General features: G+C 34.9%; 1 protein-coding gene across 10 annotated transcripts in view; it reads right to left on the minus strand.

Annotated features, from left to right (window-relative positions):
• The window catches only part of SSBP2 (single stranded DNA binding protein 2), a 214,780-nt gene that overhangs the window by 13,174 nt on the left and 177,569 nt on the right, over positions 1–24,037 (minus strand). For 6 of the 10 annotated variants that reach the window (XM_070412280.1, XM_070412279.1, XM_070412282.1 and 3 more), the window contains 7 exons: positions 22,043–22,134; positions 16,915–16,963; positions 12,457–12,492; positions 10,415–10,469; positions 9,148–9,218; positions 6,163–6,241; positions 2,600–2,628 (listed from right to left, as the gene is read on the minus strand). In XM_070412280.1, coding sequence (XP_070268381.1) covers positions 2,600–2,628; positions 6,163–6,241; positions 9,148–9,218; positions 10,415–10,469; positions 12,457–12,492; positions 16,915–16,963; positions 22,043–22,134 — 411 coding nt within the window. The remainder of the gene's footprint in view (positions 1–2,599; positions 2,629–6,162; positions 6,242–9,147; positions 9,219–10,414; positions 10,470–12,456; positions 12,493–16,914; positions 16,964–22,042; positions 22,135–24,037) is intronic. The other 4 variants (XM_070412283.1, XM_070412281.1, XM_070412278.1 and 1 more) reach the window with 1 other exon arrangement.

Genomic DNA, 24,037 nt, shown 5'->3' on the forward strand with positions numbered 1-24,037 from the left:
CTTCTGATTCACAAGCAAGGATGTCTAGGGAAAGAATAGGATGGGAGGGATCAGACCCAGGAAAAAGGCAGAAGAGGGTTTTGTGAGGCAGCTGGACAGTGCTGGAAAGGAAGAAGATGGGAAACTGAGCTGGTGACAATGTGCACAGCTTGGAGTAAAAGACAAATAACGAGGCAGTGAATGGAAAGAGGTAAAGAGAAAACTAAGTGTGGTGGGGGAGGGGGGCTAATACACATGATGCTGCTGACTAGAGGAAAGGTAACTGGAGACATGGCAGACTCTGATGGCACCATCGCCCTGACAGCCTGGGGCGGGCGGTGCAGAAAGGAGCTGCGTAGGAGCTCATCTGAAGGGGATGCAACTGGTCATTTCTAGTACATTGCTAAGTGGCTTATAGATTACGTGGAAATGACGATGATGTTAATTGAAGTGTATTTGAATTCTGATTTGAAAAAGTTTTTCCTTATTGTTTTTGTTTGGTCTCCTTAGTTATATTGAGCTTCTTGAAGGCAGAGACCTTATCTTGTTTATCTTTGGATTTTGAGAGCCTAGAATAAGCCTTGGCAGCGCTGATGTTTACTGAATGAAGGAACTGCTGCCTAAGTTTAAACCACTAGAGGGCAAAGATTATGTTTGTACTTAAAGAAGTCTATCATATCTCCCCACAGTGCACAAGGCAGTACCCAGTACACAAAAGTACACAATGGGTGGCTTATTAATGCTTAAAGAATAAGCAATACCTCATTAGGCAAGAGAATGTTATCAGCAGCATTTTTTCCAGGTAAAAACTTGTCTCTGGGAATAGGAATGGGAAAATAAGCATAGAAGGAACAGCAACAGACCTGATATGGGGCAGATTAGAAGATGGTATCTAATTTGTCCTTATGGCACTATTTATACATTTCAAAGTACTTAATAAATTACCAAGTACTCTCCAATATAGAATTGTTTACAACTATCTAATGTACAAAGTTATGGGTTGTAGTGGAAATTTTAGAAGATGAAAGTGATTCAGATGATCCCACATTTGTGTAATGAAGAGTCCTCTTTAGATACTAGGGCAGTGATAGCGAACCTTTTGAGCTTGGCGTGTCAGCATTTTGAAAAACCCTAACTTAACTCTGGTGCCGTGTCACATAGAGAAATTTTTTGATATTTGCAACCATAATAAAACAAAGACTTATATTTTTGATATTTATTTTATATATTTAAATGCCATTTAACAAAGAAAAATCAACCAAAAAAATGAGTTCGCGTGTCACCTCTGACACGCGTGTCATAGGTTCGCCATCACTGTACTAGGGCATGCTACTGAAATCTAACATTAGAAATTTCACTTGTGACCACAAAGCACCATTCGGCTAATATCAGTTGTTAGGCCCCTAAGGGAGCTGATGTAATCACAGACATCTAACTGGTGAAGGAGCTTCCCAGAGAAAAGGCCCCAATGGAGTTTTACAGTGAATCTGACTTTGAAAACAGGCTTTTTGAAGGCTTACCTAATACTATTTCTCACAGAAGTAAGCTAGTGCCGCTATAAATATTTACCTATTTTTAGAAAAGAAAAAGGCCTTTCTGATTGATCCTAGACGCGGACATCCAAAGTGTATGTAGAACGTATAAGCCAGGTGTGTAGGTGTAATGTCAGAATGCCAATTAAACTCTCTCTCACTCTTTTTTCCTTTTTAGCCTGAAGTATTAATTTAAAAGGTTTTGCAGCTCAATCTTATTTTATTTACCTTGGCATCGAGAATTTTACATTATTATACATGAAAATAAATTAGAAGTAGAATTAAAAATTTAAAGTCATCCTTTAATGAATTTCTGTATTGATATAAAGTAGACTTCTCAGAGTCATTCTAGTGGTAGTTAATAATTAGTTCTTATCAGCCATTCTAAATATATTTTTGATCCACAGAGAACTATTTTAAATTCATCATGACCTAAAAAGTATTTAGGTACTCTTCTTCAAAAAATATAAGGCATCTTAGCAAAGGATTAATTTTAGATACTCAAACTCTTGAAGAAAAATGCAGACACATGCTCTTTGAAGGCTTACTTTCCTACTTGTATTACTATAATTTTCCTCTAATTATTTTCGTACTCTATTTTGGGGAACTAGAATAATGATTGAGGACATCAGCATTTCCTAAGGAAGGTTTGAAAGACAAATGAGATGTATAAACGCAATGGCCTTATAACATATAATAATCACTTTTTCAAATTTACCTCTTCTCATGTTCCTATAGACTTCTTTACATTTTTAAAAAATTACCTAAAGTATATCAGTTTGCTTTACAAATATAAAATATCATAACATGATTAAATTGGCTATTACTTGGGTACCCATTAACCGGGGATAGTGCATACTGTAAATGAACCCTAGCATGTTTAGGAACATTCGTGAAAGATTAATTTTTACCCTTCCCCACAGATTATATATATTAATATTTCAAACTTGCAGTTAATTATATCTCACCTTCTACTTTCAAACTCTTGTTTAAGAACAAAATTCATAAGGTGACTCTAATTATCTTAATGAGAATTCTGTGTGAAATAAAATACAGACAAAAAACAATACAGAATACATAGCACCCACCTTGGAAATACTGTCCATATCTCCTGAGCCTGAAACAAAGTACAAAAAAAAAAAAAAAGCCTTTATAAGGTACTGATTTCATTTATAAATTAAGTACTCCTTTAATACACAAACTTTTGTTGTATTTTCCAGTGTACATCTCCTGAATTTTTAAACTCAAAAAATTCCTTTTTTTACACTGAATGGTAAGTAAGTATCATTTGATGGTAAATACAGGGAAGAGTTGCACCTCTAGTTCCTAATCATTTAGGAGTTTTTCTGTTTGTAATGGCAGAATAAAGGAAACTATTGTTATCATAAATTCCTGTTAGTAAAATAATGGCGAGATTTATATATACTACTAAATTCAAATTTTTATCATGTATGTATATATGTGTATGCATTTAACTAGAGAGCAAGAGAGAAATCTCTAAATATATTTTGTGACATTATGCTTCTAAATCTGATAAAATATAAAATGGACATTTTCAATAATACCCAACAAGATTCTGAACCACATTTTAGCACAATAACCAAAAGCAAAGTATTTTTAATAATATCACATATTTGACAGCAATCAATATTCATAGCAATCTATCAAAAGTAAAATGTCTTCAAATATAGTATTTTATTTTTATTCTTGGGAGAAATGAATAAACAATACTAATTTCTCATTTAAGTAATGGAATCATACATTATACTTATTGGCATAAAGAAACAACAATCAGATCTTTGCCCAGTATTAGTTTTATTTTAAATTAGAGGCCCGATGCACGAAATTCGTACAGCGGGGTGGGGTGAACCTCAGCCTGGCCTGTGCCCTCTCGCAATCTGGGACCCTTCGGGGGATGTCTGACTGCCGGTTTCGGCCTTATCGGACCTAAACCGGCAGTCAGACATTCCTCTTGCAATTCGGGACCCCTCGCTGCTAACCACCTGTCTGCTCGCTCCTTACCGCTTGGCTCGCTGCTGCTTAGTGCTGCTGTGGAGGCAGGAGAGGCTCCTGCCACTGCTGCTGTGCTCGCCAGCCCTGAGCCTGGCTTCTGGCTGAGCGGCGCACCAGCTGTGGGAGCACACTGACCACCAGGGGGCAGGTCCTGTGTTGAGCGTCTGCCCCCTGGTGGTCAGTGCGCATCATAGTGACCAGTTGTTCTGGTAGTTCCACCATAAGGGTTGCTGGGCTTTTATTATATAGACTAGAGGCCTGGTGCACAAAAATTTGTGCACTCGGGTGGGTCCCTCAGCCTGGCCTGTGCCCTCTCGAAGTCTGGGGCCCCTCGGGGGCCCCTTCCCCTGGCTGCTGGCACTAGTTTTCCTCCGGCGCTTGGAACCCAGGCCTTCGCTCTTCGCCAGGAGGGGCCCGGGCCCCGGGGGCATGGCAGAGGCCGGCACGGCGGGCAAGGGGCTTAGCTCCTCGCTCGCTGCGCGTGGGCCCCGGGGGTGTGGCGGAGTGTCCCCATCAGGGGGGCTCTCCAACCCCACCAGCCACCCTGGTCTCTGACCAGCATTTGGTCTGAGAGGGTCCCTGCCACCGGCACCACTCGTGTGCTCCACCAGGGGGCAGTGTGCTCCCCATGACCCTGAACTCTCAGAGCAGGGATTCCCATTTTGCCCACCCCTGGCCCCAGGAGAGCCAGGACACCAAACCACAGAATTAACTTCTCACCCAGATTCAATCGCCGCTCGAGGGCCCCGGGGGCGTGGCGGAGGCCGGCACCGGGGCGAGTGAGGAGCTAAGCCCCTCGCTCACTGTGCGGGCCCCGGGGGCATGGCTGAGGGCCTGGCTGAGGCCGGCGCGGTGGGCTGCCCTCTTTGCTCTTCGCTCGCCACGCCGGCCTTCGCTCACTGCTCCTGCCCGGGGCCAGCCGACTTCGCTCCGTCACTTGGCGCCTACGTATGCAAATTAACCATCATCTTGCCATCTTTCTTGGCAGTTAATTTGCATATCGCCCTGATTAGCCAATGGGAAGCGTAGCGAAGGTATGGTCAATTACCATGTTTGTCTATTATTAGATAGGATTAGTTTAACAATTAATCTTCCTGAGATAAAAATATAATGTTTCATAGTACATCATTCAGTCAACAGTCACAAATAAAGTTAGGGCTTATTAACATGATTAATTTATAAATAAGCAGGCATAATAGCTAAGCACTGAATGTACATGTGCAATTATGCACATATGTAAATATGCACAATAAAGTTCATTACAGAAAGTGATAAGCCACATGCCAAGCATATGTGAAACTCTTCTGTAAATTCTATTGTAGTGAATAATATAATTGAGAACCCTTTATGACCAAATGTCATCTTTTTTTGTGGTTAATTCTCTAAATTAAAAGACTGGAAAATAAATTATTTTGCAAGAAATTAGAAAATAAAATTCTAGAATGGTACTGGCTGATAAGACTTCGTGTGATGATGGAAATGTTTTCCTGTGTTGTTCGTTATGGCAGCCATTAGCTAGATGTGGCTCTGTGCACCTGGTATGTGGCAGTGCAACTGAGGAACTGAACTTGTATTTTATTTATTTTTAATTTAAAATTAAGTAGTCACACATCTAGTGGTTACCATAATTGGACAGTGCAAATTAAGACTTTGAAATATAGGCAAAATAAGTATGCATCCTTTAGAGCAGAAAAATCTACCAATGGGTTGCAAATGATTTCTTGATTATTGAGGTTACATAGCTTTTCAAAGTATCAAAGGAGGTCATTTCCTGACCTTGGTGGGGTTGTGAAATCTGTGTATAATGTAAGTTACTCATGGGCATAGTTTCTCCATCTAAGTAAATGACGGTCCATTTTCAAAAGAAAAAAAAAGATCACAAACCTCCATGCCCATCATCAACTCTTACATTAGTTTATAATACTGTTACTTAAACATATAAACATAGAATATATATATTTTTTGGTTTTGCATTTGGCCTATACAGGTGGGCTCTGTGACCTAGTCAATTTTGTACCATTTGTTTCTATCTCTCACAACTGTGAAACTCTGTGCTCACCTTACAGATATTTGGCTTCACTTGGCAAGAAGGCATCCTTTATGAAGTAGGGTTTCAGCTAGTAGTCACACTACTTGAAATCAGCTCTATCACTGAACACACAAAAATGTGGACAGTTTTCTCTCTTAAGAGAATCATCAAATTATCCAGAATATGATACCAATTTTATTTTAAAATAGAGACAAACATTAAAATACAGAAAAAAGTTAAGATTCTTGCAAAGAACTAGTTGCTCTGAGATTGTATCTAAAGACCTTTGGAAACAGAGATACCAGTTGGGAGGATACTGCAGTCCTACAGGCAAGAATGCATGATATATGTCTTTTATCATTAAACACCCAGATTTGATAGGTTAAAGGAAATACCTGTGAATATGAGCTAGGTTAGAATAAATCTCACATTTCTGATTTTCAATTCATCTACAGTCATCATAAACAATACACTGTAGATTAAACTATCAGGATGAGGCAAAAGATGAAGCATTTTCAAAATGAGTTTCTGTATACAGAACTTTGCAAACTATAATACCCACTATGTAGAATTAAGGTTTTGTTTTGAATTTATTTGTAATATCCTTACCTAAAGAGCCATTCATGTGATGTGACTCCATTCCTCCTAATCCACCCATGGGTCCATCTGAACCAGGGCCCATTGGAAACTTTAAAAAGTGAAGAAAAGGATGATGAGAACATTGAAAATAATTGTTTATATCAATGTTAAAATATCTGTCTTTAACATTTTAAGATAATTACACAACTTATTTTTATTTTCAAGTTATAGAGATTACTTTCCTCGATTTTTTCCCAGCCTTATAGTCTCTAACTGGACTGTTCTACCTCCCCATGCCATACTCTCTCTGTTTGGATCTTCAGACTAATCCTTGTTCAGAACCACATTTTTCTTCTTTAGGTGTCCTCAAGCAGGGAATCTATACAGTCAGTGCAAAGGATAAACATTCTCTCCTATGCTACTGACGAATTGTACTATTATAAACTAGAGGTGATTTTGATGAAGTTGCTAAGATGATTAATATCTTACTAATAAGAATGACCCAACATTATTATACCAACATTAACTTTTTTAGCAGACAATCTATTTTTTGTTCAAATGGACATAAGTAATTTCATCTTATAGGTTAAATACAGGGCATGGCAAAAGTAGGTTTATAGTTGTTTGTATAGAAAGTAATACAATAATTAATAAATCATAATACAAGAATAAACTCTGCGTTTTGTGTACTTACGACTGAAAACCTACTTTTGCCCCGCCCTTTTCGTTCAGCTCCTTGGGGACAGCTGAATATAGCTAATTCTCCTTGGCAGTCTCAACTATGTCAGTTCAATGACAATCATTCTGCAGCAGTTATAATTAACATGTTAAAAGGCAGTGGCATTAACTTATTTTATTTTCAAGTGAAGTCTTACTTTAGAAGTCTGGTAAAAAAACACAGATGTGAGCAGGTGTGCTGCGGCACAGCTGGTGGTGGCGAGCTCATGGCCTGCCCACTCCATCTTTCCCTCATCTCCCTGAAATACTTTTGAGGAAACTCAGATCCCAGTTTGAAGACAAGCTATCCATATTATCTTATTTTTGCAATTAAAACAACCTACTGGAAACACTTGCTCTTAAAATTTCCCATGCCAAAAGCATTTCTTCCATGTTGTATGGTAGAGAATATTGAATGCGATGTGTGCATGTGTATGTGTATTTATGTGTGTAGATTGGGTAGTGGTAGCTACTAATCACATGGGCTTTTGGGGGGAAAACAATTCCCCTTAGCAGATAACCTGTGTACCATCAACTGTGTGGGAATAAGATGGCTATCCATCATCTACGATGATACGGATCACATGCTTATACATTTTCTCAAAATAATGTCAATTCTGTTTCCGAAAATTTTATTGCCTAAAAGCACATGGATTGATTTTCAGTAAACAACTTGGAATGTGTATGCCTTAACTGATAAGTCAAAGAAATTAACTTTGAACTTACAATTGTTATTCAGCATTTGTCAAAAGCATAGTTCTGGGCTTAGGAACTGGTGCTGCTGAGGCCAATAGTCCATGAACTTATTCTGGTCTTTTTATCTGGACCCCATAGACCATAAGTATATGTACTTGAAGCACATAAAACTCCAGACCTAGCCTTCAGCAGGAATTTTCTTTTACTACTGCTGGCTGAGATGAATGACATTTGAAAAAGTGACATATTCACCTACTGTTCTTGGATCTCTTATCTTTAGATGGAGTTAGAGATCCAGAGTGAAACATACTTGGATGATGTCAGCTTAGCTGCCCCCAGAAATGTCTTCAGTACCATATGCTCTGGATTTCCTCTTTTGCTCCCTCCCTTTCAAATACCAAATTTTAAGATATGAAATTGCAGTGTAAAACTTTTTTGCTGAATTTCTAAAATGAACATTGTTCGTTATCATATTTACTATTCTTTAAAATATCTGTGAAAACAGGTTTAGACATAATTGATAGTTAATTGTTTATTTTCCTGAAAAGCAATTTACTTGATTCTATAAAGAGAACAGTGATAACTGGAGGCAGTATTGCTTATCAGACACAATTATGCAAGCCACAAATGTGAACTTGCATAAGTAAATTTAGATTTACTAACAGCCATATTTAACAAGTAAAAAGAAATAGGTGAGGTTAATTTTAATAATATATTTTATATCAAAATTATTATCACTTCAACATATAGTTGATATACAAATTTTAATGAGATATTTTACATTATTTTTTTATACTAAGCCCTCAGTGTGATATCTCCTTTCAAATTAGCCACTTTTAAGTACTATTCATACTGGACAGATTCAGTTTCCCTTTTGTCTTTACTGCAAGGAAGCTCCATTATAATAATTATTTCATTCTCAGTTTTCGGTACTTATGAAAATTCCTTTATGCCTCCTGCTTTTTCTTTAATTGAACTACCCTATATTTATATGTACATATCTGTGTAGTAACTACATTCTGTTAGAAATATTTTTTTGTTTACATGTACGTCTTGTATCACAGATAAATAAAATATCATTTTCTTGTAAGTTTTTGTGGAAAAAAATCACAATCATATGCTTTATTAAAAAATCCAAATTCTTTCAGCAGAACTGCCTCAGGTCCATATTTAAACTCTGGATTTCAAAATCTAGAGAAAAATAAGTATATCTAACTTCCTTATTTATTGTCAAGTTTCTCAGGATAAAAAAAATAATAAAATATGATCACAATGAAGAAATTAGTGATGCTAAAATGAGGTAATAATTATACATTACCTGTCATTTTCAAATAGTATTAATTATTAAGTACTTGAGATAAAATAAGTCTACACCAACATTTTATAATTAATTAGGTTTAGTTTTAATTTAAATCATATTGATATGAAATATTTCATATATGTTATATATTACATTTTTTAGACTCAGAACATAAGAATTTTATTTTCTTAATATCCAATAAGCACCTGGATTATAAAATATAAACCTTAAAGAGTATCCAAGAAATGGAATGCACTAAGAGTTCAAATACATTACAAAATTTTTAAAAAATTCATACTTACATTAGGCCTGTTAGGTCCAGGAGGTACTGCATTCATTAAAGTATACATGTTGTCTCCAGAGTTGGTTGAATCTGAAACAAAATATTACTTAATTAATATCTTTCTTTATAATCTATATCCAACTCATCACAAAGTAATAATTGAAGATGATCTGGACACTGCACTATTGTTTGTGTCCATGGGCTATGCATATAAATTCCCCGGTTAATGGTTAATCTCTCCCCACCCACTCTTTCACCTTGCCTTTCCTCTGAGATTGGTCAGTCTGTTCTATGCTTCTGTGTCTCTGGATCTATTTTGCTCCTCAGTTTATTTTGTTCATTAGATCCACATATGAGTGAGATCATGTGATACTTGTCCTTCTCTGACCGACGTATTTCGCTTAGCATGATACTCTCCAGGTTCCTCTCTGCTGTCTCAAAGGTAAGAGATCCTTTTTTCATATACTGCTGACTACTATTCCATTGTGTAAATGTACCACAGCTTTTTTTATCCACCCATCTACTGATGGGCACTTGGGCTATTTCCATGTCTTAGCTATTGTAAATTGCACTGCTAAGAACGTAGGGGTGCATATATTCTTTCTGATTGGTTTATCAGGTTTCTTAGGATATATTCCTAGAAGTGGGATCACTGGGTCAAATGGCAGTTTCACATTTAACTTTTTTCAGGAAACTTCGTACTGTTTTCCATAGTGGTTGCATCAGTCTGCATTCCCACCAGCATTATTAAATAATGATTACAGGAATACTCAGATATTTTAGTTTAGAAGATTAAAAAAAATTTCCACACTACATGGTAGATCTATTAGCTAATTAATAAATACCTATAGATATGCAGGATAAATAATATTGTAGGTACATGTACATCTATCTTAGTAAGATAATAGATTGGTAGGTCAGATTTGCTATATTAAACCTAATGGATCTATGCATTTGATGTGTTAACTTATGCAGAATTTTTCTAAGTTTTGAGATTTTGATCTTTTCCACAGTCTCAAGGAATCTTTTAGTCAGATAATCATTGGACAATTCATACAGATCAATACAATTTACATCCTGATTATATGTTACTTACATAACAGGAATTTTCTAAATGCTTAAAGTATTTGAACAATAGGTGTTTAAGAACACGATTTCTTCCTATTTGCTACCTCTACTCTATTTTTTATTCATCAATGAGACAATGAATACTACTAACTTTCAGAACAATTTCTCTATTTTATTCTAATAATCGAATGCCAATGTGGCTAGTCTGATTACAATACCTGCTGGACTAGGCATGATGGGTGTTCCCGGTGGCCCTCCACCTCCCGGAGGACCCTAAATAATTATACAAAATTTCAGTAAAAATAAGGCAGTTAATTGAATAATATAAATAAAAACAGAAGAAAAGTTAGACTTATTTTAATAGTGATGCAATTTGAAAATAACAGAGAAAATTAATTTTCTCCATAATTTATTTTCTTTTAACATATAGTCATTTTAATCTTATGCAAAGTATAATTCAGTTTAAGTATGTTGAGATTGTTTTGACAAGTTTCCCAAAACAATGAGCCTGTAAACTGACTTATTATTCATGACTTAATCACACCAGGTATAATGAGGTTAAGGAGAAGCCATTTAATCAGGTCTTTGCAAATCCATAAAAGAGGAGTAATTCACATGTATTTGTGATTTAGGTTATTGTATTTTTCTTATGGTTTGTATCCGTGGCTCTTATAGGAAATTAACAACCAAAAGATATTTCTATGTTTAAGAAATACACTGATTCTATTTCTTTCTTCTATCAGTGTCAAGTAAACCTTCTGGAGCATTGCACCTTCATCTATCACATCAATCAGAAATGAGAGGCAATGGTGACTAATGCTGTGGGTTACTAAGGCTGTAGCTACACAGTCCACCTGAAACGAAGATTAGGTAACTCTAAAATTATTCAGTAATTTCAGATGTACAGTAGTCAAAATAACTAGTAAGTGGCTAAAGTTTCACTTCATTCTGAGTGTGCAGGCAGAGTCTATTAATTATTTCAAATGACATATGTAGTTGGTATTTAATAAGCAATTTAAATTCCTATTCAAATAAATGTCTTCAATTTCATAAAACTACACAGTGTCCCAAAATGTATACACACTTTGAATAATTATTAATTCCAATAGGTGAAATCAGAAAATAAATAAAAAAACATCAATTGAACTATCAGCTATTAAGTGTGTGTACATTTTTTGGGACACCTCATATATATCAGGCTTATTCTTAAGTGATTTTAAGAAAAAATAGGTTTATCCCATTTTTTTTACTTTCATTTTTGTTTCATAGAAAATGTGAAAAATATGAGACTTCTTTAGTTTGTGTAACTTAAGGAAACAATGAGCACAGGTCCAATGCGGCATGAGCTTTTCACTATATTCATACCACACTATTTCCATGGAGGGTAAAGTACTCCCTTTTCCTACTCCAGTTAGCCACCACTTCTGAAAATTTCTTCAGGAAAGATTTTCCTTTTTACAATTTTATCCTTGCTCCCATGTTAGGCATTTCCCCTTAAATACAGGGTGGGGCAAAAGTAGGTTTACAGTTGTGAGTATATGAAACTCAGAGTTGATTCTTGTGTGATTATTTATTAATTAATGTATTATTTTCCATATGGACAACTGTAAACCTACTTTTGCCCCACCCTGTGTTATAATGGCCTTGAGATGCATCAAGGATTATATTGTAATGATGGTTAAAAGGTCATTTGCAAGTTCAAGAGCTCATCTGCTCATTTGACTTGAGGTATATATGAATTATTTAAAACATTTTAATAAGTACTAAATGTTAATAAGAAAAGTATTTTAAATTTCTAAGAATGAAAAAATAACTTAAAATATCCCTCCTCATTACCAGTCATTTTTCTGCTATTTGGTTATCTTTGTGATTGGGAGAGTTAAATGCCTTCTCTGTGTGTGGGGAGTGGAGAAGTAGGGGTGTAGATTATTCTCCTGAAGAACTGCAAATTCAAGCATATCATTGTGCAACTGGGGAAGGCTTTCTTCATGATTGGGCAGAGTGTACTGTACAGGTTTACAGAAACATATGCTAAAGTAAGACACAGTACTCAGGGCAATCTTGGCCAGATTGATAACTGTTTCACTAATGAACATCAACATATGTACTGAGGTTGGCAGACGAAACAACTCAATACAAATCAGATGTTCACATCTTGGCCAATACACAGGGGCTCTTCTTAACATCTGGACAACGATTTCATTGCCCAAATAAAACGTAACACCAATTCTTATGAGCAAAGAAACCCAAATGTACTTACTACATAATTCCCAGGAGATGCTGAGGAGTATGGGATCTGGAACATAAACAGGACAAAAGAAAAGAAAAGTTTGATTTCTGTGGCAGTATGGAGAATGACCTAAAATGACTCTATTTTCTAACTTTTATCAAGTTGTTTTTTTAAAAAATTTTAAATAGTTTTTTATTGATTTCAAAGAGGAAGGGAGAGGGAGAAAGAGACAGAAACATCAATGATGAGAGAGAATCATTGATTGGCTGCCTCCTGCAGGACCCACACTAGGGAACGAATCTGTAACCCAGACATGTGCCCCAATCGGGAAGCGAACTGTGACCTCCTGGTTCATTGATCGACACTCAACCACTGAGGAACACTGGCTTGGCCTATCAAGTTTTAAAATGTATCACAAAGGATAGTAATGGAAAAGGCATTTTTATCTGAGCGCTAGAAAACTCAATAAACGCAATATTTTCTTGAATTTACAAAAAAGAGTAGACTTTAGTCAAGAGGAGTTTAGACAGAATTCCAGCTAGCTTTAAGTTATATTGGTTTCAGGCCAGTTGTACTCACTGCTTGATACTAATGACACATTTTGTAATTAGAAAGATATATATTCGTGCAGCTAAAAACCAGAAAGCAGAGTTTTTCAAATTAGTAGCTTTTACAGATGCAACTTCTAATTTACATGTATTCTGAGATACAGTGTTTTTTTTCTTAAAGACAGGTTTCAGGGTACTACATTCATGCAGTACCTAATACATAGACCTCATCTTTCCCCCTTTCCTTTTTAATTAACACTAGAAAATATTATAATAAATGCGAAAGATTTTGTTAGTATAAGTCTCCAAAGACTACTAATTTGTGAGGACCAGACATAGGTAACAAATTCCTTCTTTCTCTTCAAATTAAGCTCTGAACCAAGTGCTTTTCTAGAGAATAAAAGATGTCAATATAACACTGCTATGATAATTTTAAAAATAAAAACTGGAAAACATATATAAAAATAAGTTAAATCCAAGTATTTTCTTTCTTCACACAAGCTGACTTGCTCACTTACATGAAGATTCTGCACCCAGAAGAGGCATGTTTGCCTTATTCTGAATAAAGCCAATAAATATTTATCTTCCTGCAGTCAGCCAGCCATGGCCAGAACAGGACCTTTAGCATAGCAAACAGAATATAGTGCCTGTACCTGTAGCCCTCCTTCCACCCCAACACCTTCCATATAATTAAACATAGAAAGAATATGAAACCATATTCTTTTTTTTTTTAAATATATTTTATTGATTTTTTTTTTTTACAGAGAGGAAGGGAGAGAGATAGAGAGTTAGAAACATTGATGAGAGAGAAACATCGATCAGCTGCCTCCTGCACATCTCCTACTGGGGATGTGCCCGCAACCCAGGTACATGCCCTTGACCAGAATCGAACCTGGGACCTTTCAGTCTGCAGGCCGACGCTCTATCCACTGAGCCAAACCGGTTTCGGCTATTCTTTTTATATTTTAAGCAGAAGGCAGTACAACAAAGCTATGGTTTTCTATTGGTGAATAGGTCTTTGATTGGGGAAATATTTAATATTGTTATTTGAAAATTCTCTCCTCATTGACTGGTTTCCTTGATTTGCCTTAAGCACAAACCACGTGTCCCTGAGGCCCTTGGTTGGTCTGCCTACGGGTAACTCGGCACTGCAGATGGCCACTGCAGGGTGCCCCGCATCACTGATGGTGAGTACTGGGCAATAAATATTCACTCAACTTGGTGAGTGAAAACAACTTTGCCCTCTTGGGCCCCTTTGAGTTCGTGATCTACTGTCCATCCTTTGCTTTGTATTATTTTGAACTTGTGCATCTGCCATCAAATGACCAACTTATTCACTGGCTCCAATTTTTATCTCCCTATAACTGGCTCATGTTCTTCGCTTCTCTCTATTGCCTACCATCACTCCTAGGAAATTTCAAAATACAATCTAACCACCAATCTTTGGCATTTACATTTCACTGCCTTCCTTTATAATATTTCAATCAAAATCTCCGATCACAATTCTTCCATGTTTACTAAGTCCATTTCCCCCTACTAGCTTCCTATTAAATTGCCTCTGCCCCTCCCCATGCCCCATCAGCATTTTATTTCTTTCCCCCCATATCTTAAATTCATTAGCCTAAAGCCTACTTTGTTTATTTCCACTCTCTGGCTACCTTTTCTGTTTTATAGTAGGGATTTCCTGGAAAGAAACACAAAACAAACTTGACAAGGTCCCAAATGTAATCATGTTATCCAGCTTCAATCTAGTCTTCACGAGTATGTGGAAGCATTTTGGCTCAGCCTTTATGGAAGCCCTGAAGCATTTCAGTAGTGTGCCAGTAAATCCTGCAAACTCCTGGGGGTGAGGGATGGGAGGTTGGGGGGCGGGGGGCAGTGAGGGCCCATGCTGTAGTCAATTTCTGTGGTGTAAAAATTCCCATATGGCAGATTTCAAGCTACCAGTGATTGACAATCAGCTCACAAAATTCCTGAATATTTAACAACTGACTTTTGTAAGCTGGCTGTCATGATGATTATACCATCCTGAGTTGGTACCTTCTGTCATACATTAAAGGCATCAAATTCTTGCTTTGCCTTCATCTTCTGCTCAATACTTTATTATTTATAAATTTAATTTTTTATCCATTTATATCTGGTAGAAAAAAATACCTTTCTGTTTGTTTCCAAAGCTAGCCTCTCCTGACCATCCCATTTCTCCCAAGTCCTTGCTCCTTTTATATTTTCAATTTTCCCCTCTTCATGGCTCCTTCAAATACAGTTAAATATAATAAACATTTGAAAATACTTAAAATATTTATCTCATCTAGTTGTTCAATGTATTTCCATTTTTGCCCTGTTGAGCTCTTTGATTTTGGCTTATCCTTGCTGTTCCTGCTTTATATTCTTTGATACCCTCATTGAAACAAAAGGAACATTTGGGCTCCTACCCCTAGCATTTTACTGAATCTGCACTCTTGAAAGTTACCAGCAGTATCTGACAGCCTAGCATGAGAGAAATAAAATATAACAATGTAGGAAGAAGTATTATGTGGGTACAGAAGGTATATTTGAGCTGGGCAGCTGAGACTTACGGAGAGTGGGTGACCACCAGAAAGACAAAGAACAGCATGAAAGAAGAAAGAAAAGAAAGGAAAGAAAGAAAGAAAGAAAGGAAGGAAGGAAGGAAGGAAGGAAGGAAGGAAGGAAGGAAGAAAGAAAGAAAGAAAGAAAGAAAGAAAGAAAGAAAGAAAGAAAGAAAGAAAGAAAGAAAGAAAGAAAGAAAGAAAAGAAAGAAGAGAAAGAAAAGGGAAAAAAGTGAAAGTGTATAGTTTATTAGAGAAATGATTATGTGATTTTATTTTTATTTTTTTATTTTTTGTTAATTCTCACCCAAGGATATTTTCCCATTGATTTTTAGAGAGGCTGGTAATATAAGTTATTTTTTCTCTCTAAAAATACGGCAATTACTTGAGAAGAAAGTGGTTTTTGCTTTAGAATAGCAATGGATTTAGGATGATTCTTCCTACCCAACACACACCTCACTTCAAATTTTCGTGAAGTTTAAATTAACCTTATTCATTGGCCAGTCTCATGTTGATTAGGCAGTAAGGCTGCCACTGTTAGCCAATGAGGGCATCTCAGTGATATTAGAAAAGGCATCCCCTCTGGGCAGATGTTCATAGACTTCACAGCTGTATTTCAGTCTTTTGCTAATACTCCCTTGGTTCAGGCACCTCTGTGAAGTGCACACACTACACATACATACACAGCAGACCTCGCTCACATAATGAACACAAGATTTCAAAGTCAAGAAGGAGAAATATCTGCAGGATCTTTAAATAAAAATCATATTAATTTTAAGATTGTAAATTTAATTTTCAACCTGTGCATACTTTATGTGACATTATTGAGAGAAAAATATTTGTGCAAACCACTGCCACAAAACATGTAAGGAAAATCCCAGAGAGATGTGTAAGGATGGCAATTTAGCCCACAGGCCCAAGGCAAATGCACATTTACTTCCTGGGGCAGCAAAGGAGCAAACCTAGGTGTATCTGGTACAGAAAATATAATCATAAAAACCCTGATTGAGATTGATCTAATCTGACAATTTAGTGATTATACATTTATTTTAGAAGATCAAATCATTTTATAACAAATCATTTTACATAAATCCCATCATTTTATAGGTTACTTAAATGGTATACTTAAGTCACACTGTCTGTCTTTATTTTTGAAGGTCTGTTAATCTACACAGAATGCTTGTTTACATTAGACCTTAAGTGAAAAAATTACAATTATGAATATTTAAAAGAATATACATAAAATATATAGTTTTGAATGATTACCTTTTAAAAAGATTAAATGTAACCAACTACAGGGCTTTCAAAAGCAACAGACTTTTGTTGTTAATTACTAAAAAGTGCAAAGAAAATTTAAAAATACATATACTCACTGAATTGGCATTTGTTGGGTTTGGCCAAGGTCTGCCACCACCTGGACCCCTACAAGACAATACGATAAATAAAAATTTTTAACTTATGCTTTGAATGTTTCACAATACCATAAAATATTTACATTTACAATACAGTCACCAGGAAGTTCTAGTTTGACAATGAAACTGCTCTCTTTATACTTATTTTCACAGCTTTTTCTTTTTTTTTTCTAGTGTGTAAGATAAGAACATTTTTTACTTTTCCTGAGAACAACAAAAGCTATAGGAATTGTAAATTATGAAACAATTTTATCATTTCACAACACAATTTTCTTTCCAAATCAAAACAAACTATTTTTAATAAGCCCAGTTTCACTTTAATATTAAGTGTAGTTATTGTAATAATTACTAAAAGTCGTGGTCACCTATATCAGTAAATATATATATACTTAAATCATTAAAAAACACACTTTTGAAGTAAAAAATATTAATTATGAAATAGGTACTATAAAATATAATCTTGTAACATAAGTACCCCTTGTATCTCAGTAAGAAATAAAAATAAAATTATTTGTAAAATATCTAATATATAAAAGTGATTGCTCTTTTTAAGCTACAAACAAATAAGTGTACACAAAAGTGTCTAAATTTGCCCTCTTTTAAAAAAATCACAGATTATCACATATTACATTATACATTTATATATCAACCTATCTTTCAGTGATAATGACAATTTAGTTACTATTAAACAAGAGAACCATTTCTTGTTGTAATAATTGTAGTGGAACACAGTGGCCAGAGTAAATCTTGGGAAAAATAGGAGGTAACCTATACCAATGTATGTCAATATATTACTTAATTTTAGGGTGAAGGAGAATGATTTATATTCTATAGCCTGAAAGAACATCAAATTTTAAAAACAAAAATTAATGCTTAATTAAGTCAGAAAAGTTCCTTGTCTTCATGCTTTGGTATTAAGTATACCTGAACAAATACTGCCTGAAAAAAAGTAGACTACTGACAGTCAGTCCTCTGTAATTAGGGTCACTGAAAATTCTCCTTTCCCTCTAATGGCAGTGAGAATTTTTAACTAAGAAAAAGTCTCCTTATTCTTATTCTGTGGTTTGTAAATTCTACCTTAATTACTTTTCATATGGTTTTTTTGATGTTAAATAAAATACAATAAAGAAATTGAGAAATATTGATCTGAAAACAACATAAAATATACTATATCCACATAATGGCAAAAAATTGTATACAATTATGTTATATATTATGTTTAAATAACAACTGTATGAGTAATGTATATTTAAAGGAAAATATTTTATTTGTTGTTTTACAATTTGTTTAATGTTATATTAACATGCTAAATTAAATGTTAAAAATTTTACTTAATTGAATAAAAAAAAACAATTAACCAGTTAACTGCCACGATATTCTGAATTTAATTGAAAAAGGTCTGCCGTTTGCGTCTATAGACACTTATGGCGTACAAATGGTTAAATAACATTAAATTAGATGTTAAATATTAAATTTATTACAACTAACAAAATACTTTTCATACATTTCAATTACCTGACAAATACCAATCTAATCTCAGCACACTATGTATTTCATATTAAATTACATTTTAATATAACTGGTTAAGTATTCATATGGATAAACTGAAGTTCCCCAACTTTACCATTGCATTTGAAAAACATTTTAAGTTCATAAAAGCACTAAATAAAGTGGGGGTTACAGTAGTGAGTAGTTCTATTAGGACAACTACTAAGCTCAGTAATTGCCAGTACTTTTGAGGGCCACCAGTATCATCAAGAAAATAATCTACAATCTATAACATAGGCATTATTTCAAATAAAAATTTCATTTCAAAATAAAGAGAAAAAATGGAATTTAAAAAGTCTGTATGTTTTATTAAGGATCTGTGGATATGATAAAATCAAAGCAACCATGATCACCATGTAGAAAAATCCTCTTTTGTTTTGTAATTCACAGTCATTTTATTACCAGATAACAACTACACACACTTTATGATTCTGTAAGATATGAATAGAACAAGAAGGTCTAGACTAGAGTCTTTGAAATACCTCATCCTTTGTTTCTATAAATACCAAGGTATACAACATTGCATTAGAAATGCTTTAATGCTGAATCCTAAATTCTTTGGGAATTTGTAAAAATGTAGTTAATTAAAATATATAGTTTCCTTTAAAAACAATCTATAATGCATTTGAACACATTTACATTGGTTTATAAATTCTACCTTAAGTTACTGAAATTGACATTAAGTTTTTACTTTTACAGATATAACTAGTTATAGAAACAATGAAAGTATATATTATTTAATTTTTAAATGATACTACAAATAATTCATCCTGAGTTTAGAGCATGAAATGTAAAAATTATATCAGAATAATATTTTTTGGAGGTGACCAACTTTTTTAACAACAAAATTAGTAAAATTCTGTTTCAAATGGTATTTTCTTCAATAAAGAGATAAAGTTGCTAGTTAAAATACAGTATTTAATTACTTCAGTGACCAGGGTTTGGTATTTTTCATTGTCATTAAACTTTCATGGCAAACAAAAAAAGTGATAAGCTAAAGAAAACTCATCCAGATAATGATTCTCTGGCAGGTCCCTCCTGACCCAACATTCAAGTATCTTAGACTATTAAAAATGTAGTTTAAGCTAACGCTGTTATAATGATATTTCCTTTAATTTTTAAGATACCCAACATGTAAAAAAGTAAAATGAAGAGATAACAGAAATACTTATTTGTCAAAACACAGTAAGATTTCTTTTGTTTAAAAGATAATAAGTTATGAAGTAAATTTCAATAAAGTTTACCCTATTGAGTACAATGGAGATAATGTTTTTTTAAATGTCTCTTTAAATTCACTTTTAATATCTCTTTAAATTCACTTTGTGGGGGCCAATATCAATACAAAAATTAATCTCTCTGGTTTGATCTTCTATACATGAGAACTTTCCCTGTTAGAGGGACATATATACAAGTGTAAACACATACATATTTACATTTCATCATCCTTGAAGGAATCCCAATTTACAGAAAACTGAAAATGATGTAGGACCCTGAATAAAAGTCAATAGTAACAAATAATGGAAATCTAAGTCTGTACGGCTTAAAGGTTCTTTAAACATCAGAAATTATATAAGTAGTAACGTATTATATAATAAAAATATTTTAAAGTATCTAGGTATATTTAAATGAGAAACCCAAATTCAAAGAAACAAAAATAATTATATTAAAACTAGAGACCCAGTGTATGACATTCGTGAACTGGGGGGGTGGGGTGTTTCCTTCAGCCTGACCTGCACCCTCTCGCAGTCTGGGACCCCTTGGCGAATGTCCACCTAAGCCAGCAGGTGGACATCCCCCAAGGGGTCCTTAGCGCTGCCTTGGAGGTGGGAGAGGCTCCCACCACCTCCACTGTGCTTGCCAGCCATGAGCCCGGCTTCTGGCTGAGTGGCACTCCCCCTGTGGGAGCACACTGACCACCAGGGGGGAGCTCCTGTGTTGAGTGTCTGCCCCCTGGTGGTCAGTGCGCATCATAGCGACTGGTCGTTCCGCCATTCGGTCGATTTACATATTAGGTTTTTATTGTATAGGATTTTCATCCATATTATTAGTCTTCATACTCTAGGGAATTAAATGTACCCATATATATCTATTTAAGTATGTGTAATAAGGGAACTAGACAATTTAACAGCTATTTGGGTCTCATAATTATATGTGTGTATTAAATTATAACAAAGGGTCATAAAATATTATATGCATTCTTAATATTTAATGATAATTATGGATTGGTCATGGTATTCAAAATGTATACTCCTTACATGTATATATAGTATTCAAAATTATATTCCTTAAAAGCTATTGCATTTTAAAGTTAGAACCTCAGGTAGTAAATTTTTTATACATACCTAAATCTTCAGCTTTGATATCAGCACAAAATATCACTCACTCCTTCTTGCAGCAACCATTAATAAAGGCTAAGCCTTTGAAGGACTTAAGAAAAGTTAGACTTCGTGTCTATCCATTTTTACTTTAAAAGTGAAAAGATGTGATAGGAAAATTTGACCTACTTTTCCTCTTTGTTCTGTTAGTTTTCAGTCTGGCTGATACCCACCTATTAACCTATTTTCTATTTTAGGCAAAAATGCTTTACATGAAAATCCCTGTGTGTATCTCACAGTATATCTTCAATGCCATTAAATGATGGCAGAGTTGTTTAATTTGATATGTAAGTGACCAAAACATGGATGATGGAAACAGATTAGAGGAGACTACCCACAACCCTATATTAAACATCTTCATAATTTCTGTAAGCTTTCTTTAAGCCACATCATGGAATTGATCCTCCAGTCAACTAATCAAAGTCACTAACAAACACCTCGAAGGAATCCTAATTTACAGTTTATAGAACTTTGAGGGCAACTTGGATACTTAAAAATTCCTTAACAAATTGCATGATATTGGCTAATAGAAACAACCCACTGTCTTTGGGCTTAAAAGGCCTTTTCATAAAAACCAACCAACAAACAAAAAAACCAAACTGTTTACTCCTTATCTAAGTGCACCTTGATTTTTCAAAAGGAAATTCACCCTATACTATGGAAGTTCTTTAATATAGAAGATATTACCAGAGAGAATTCTTTCTGTGTCGAGAGTGGGCCCAACAAAGCAAAAAGCACATATTGAAGAGCTGGAAATGCCACTCTTAGGAATCACTAGGTACCTATTAAAATGAAGTTACCAATATTCAATTGTTCACTTCTGTAGAGTTAAGAAAAGTATGACCTCTTCATACTTTTGTGTAGATGATATGGAAACTACGTATTTATTTATTTAAAAACTTCATTTCTATGATAATTAAATCAAATATAAAAGAAAAAAGAAACAGGCTAAAAGTTGGCATTTATGGCATCTGAAAATGGAAAAGAAATGTAAGGTACAAGGGAAGGAAGAAAACCACAGAGAATATGTTCTGAAAAATGAAGCAAACACTATAGCTCATGCTTACTCCACTTTTACACCTCCCAGAACTGAAGAGCTCAAACTGTCTTACAAATCAGTGTGGCTTCTGAAGACGGAAAATAGGATAATACAGCATTTTGCTTACATGTTCATTCCGGGCATTCCAGGGCCACCTAAAGCATTCAGTGGGGGTCTCATTGCACCTCCATAGTTCTGTAATGATAACCAAGGGTCAGACTACCACAAAACAAAAAAACAAAACCAAAGAGGAGGGGGGAAAGAAAGGAGAGCAGGTTAATGATTTCCCTACACAACTCCTGACTGGATAAGGCCTGTGCAATTCATTCTCTGAAGGGTCCACTCTTGTACTTTTGCTTCTATTTTAACAATTACTTTGGTTTGTGTCTTTTAAAAATTATGTAAATATGTAAGGTCATTGTAGCATGTTAAATGATTAAGGTATAGTTGCAATGATATTTAACATATCTTTATTAATTTGCATATCTGTACAACAGTGAACTTTAAAACATTTCACAAATTTCAAAAAGTTTTTAAAGAAAATACTTAGTCAACATGTTTGAAATTGTCAGACCCAGAACATTTACATAAAGTCTGGAAAAAAATACCTCCAGGTGAACTCAACAAAAGAAAGTTGAATGCAAACTTCTGTTCACAAAATAACACAAAAATGCACTAATACCAATGTACAAAAATATATGAAAACTAAGATAAACTCAGAATATGTATGCATAAATTATGATTCAATAGGTTTCTATCATTCAAATGATAAAAATATTTTAATGTTTTAACATGCATATTATATTAGTTTACTTTAATTTCCATAAGAGCCAAATGATTAGTGTTAACATTAAGAATAATCATTCTTATTATTTCAATAAATGTACATTTATAAGCAATTTTATCTGCTCCTATTAGTTCAATAACTATTTCTATTAGGAATCCCAAGTATTTTCTATTTTGTCATGATAGATCTCCGAAGTGCCTGGGTAACTCATGTTGAACTTCACATGAATGTTTCCATTGGTTACCACTTCATGCTCAGCACGTCGGACAGTACACTGAATATTCTCTCTCATGACTGCCCTTTACATTACTTTCCTCAGTTCTGTGGAATGACCTCCACACAACAGTCCGGGCTAAGAATCTCCATGGGCTTTGATATCTCTTCATTTTCTTTCAATTCCTGTATCCCGTGAGTTACCACAGTCTATTGATTCTACCTGTGAAATAGCTCTTGAAGTGGGGCTCCCCTTATAACACTAATATTTGTCATTTACTGAGACTACTTGACTGTCTTAATTGGTCTCTCTGACTCAGCCTCTCCCTCTCCCAATCTATTCTCCATACTGCCCTCTAAAACTCTGGTCCTAAAACTTAGTTTTCTACAAGTCATTTAAAAGCCATGATGACCGCACTGCCTATCAAATATAGACTCAACTCCTCAGCATGGCTCTGTGGGGTTATTCACATATTTCCTGCCCTCATTTCCTACAATTCTTACCTTCTTCCCCTCATCCCAGCTACAACCTGCAACCTACTGAGTATCTTGTGGTTCAGAAACAAGCAATACAAATTTATTCATGTCAACTCATGTGCTGTGGCCTTCTGTGTAGCAGGTGCTAAGATGACAAATATTCAATGAAGAAAGTTTGCTAACTCCAGAGAGTAAGCCACAGTTTATAAGTAATTTATTTACTTACATTCTATTCTCATTGTTTATTTCTTTTACTTTCGTGAAATCTTACTTAAACATCCTGATTTTGTGGGCTACGGGACAGTAGAATGGTTTCTATCCACACTTTGAGTCAGGGGTTAAAAGGATAGCTATTTCCTTAACCTCTGGATCAAGCATGGTGGAGGCAGCGATAGTATTAGCAAGGAGAAGAATGTCATTGGGAAAAAATCTGAATGGTAAAGTATAATAGAAATGCTACACAAGGAAAGTTTCCCCTTAGTTTTGGTCTTAGAAGATCTGTGTTTTATAGTATCAAGGAAAACATCAGTCTTCCTCATAGCTCTGGACACAGAAAGACACCCTCTGCCCCATTTCCTCTGATCCTCTTTCTACATGTGTGATCTTGGGCCAGTGATCCTCCCAATGATCTGTTACACCTTAATT

This window comes from Myotis yumanensis, unplaced genomic scaffold (genome assembly GCF_028538775.1).
Source record: "Myotis yumanensis isolate MYYU_CA2020_CCGP unplaced genomic scaffold, mMyoYum1.0.hap1 SCAF_4, whole genome shotgun sequence".
Lineage (NCBI taxonomy): Eukaryota > Metazoa > Chordata > Mammalia > Chiroptera > Vespertilionidae > Myotis > Myotis yumanensis.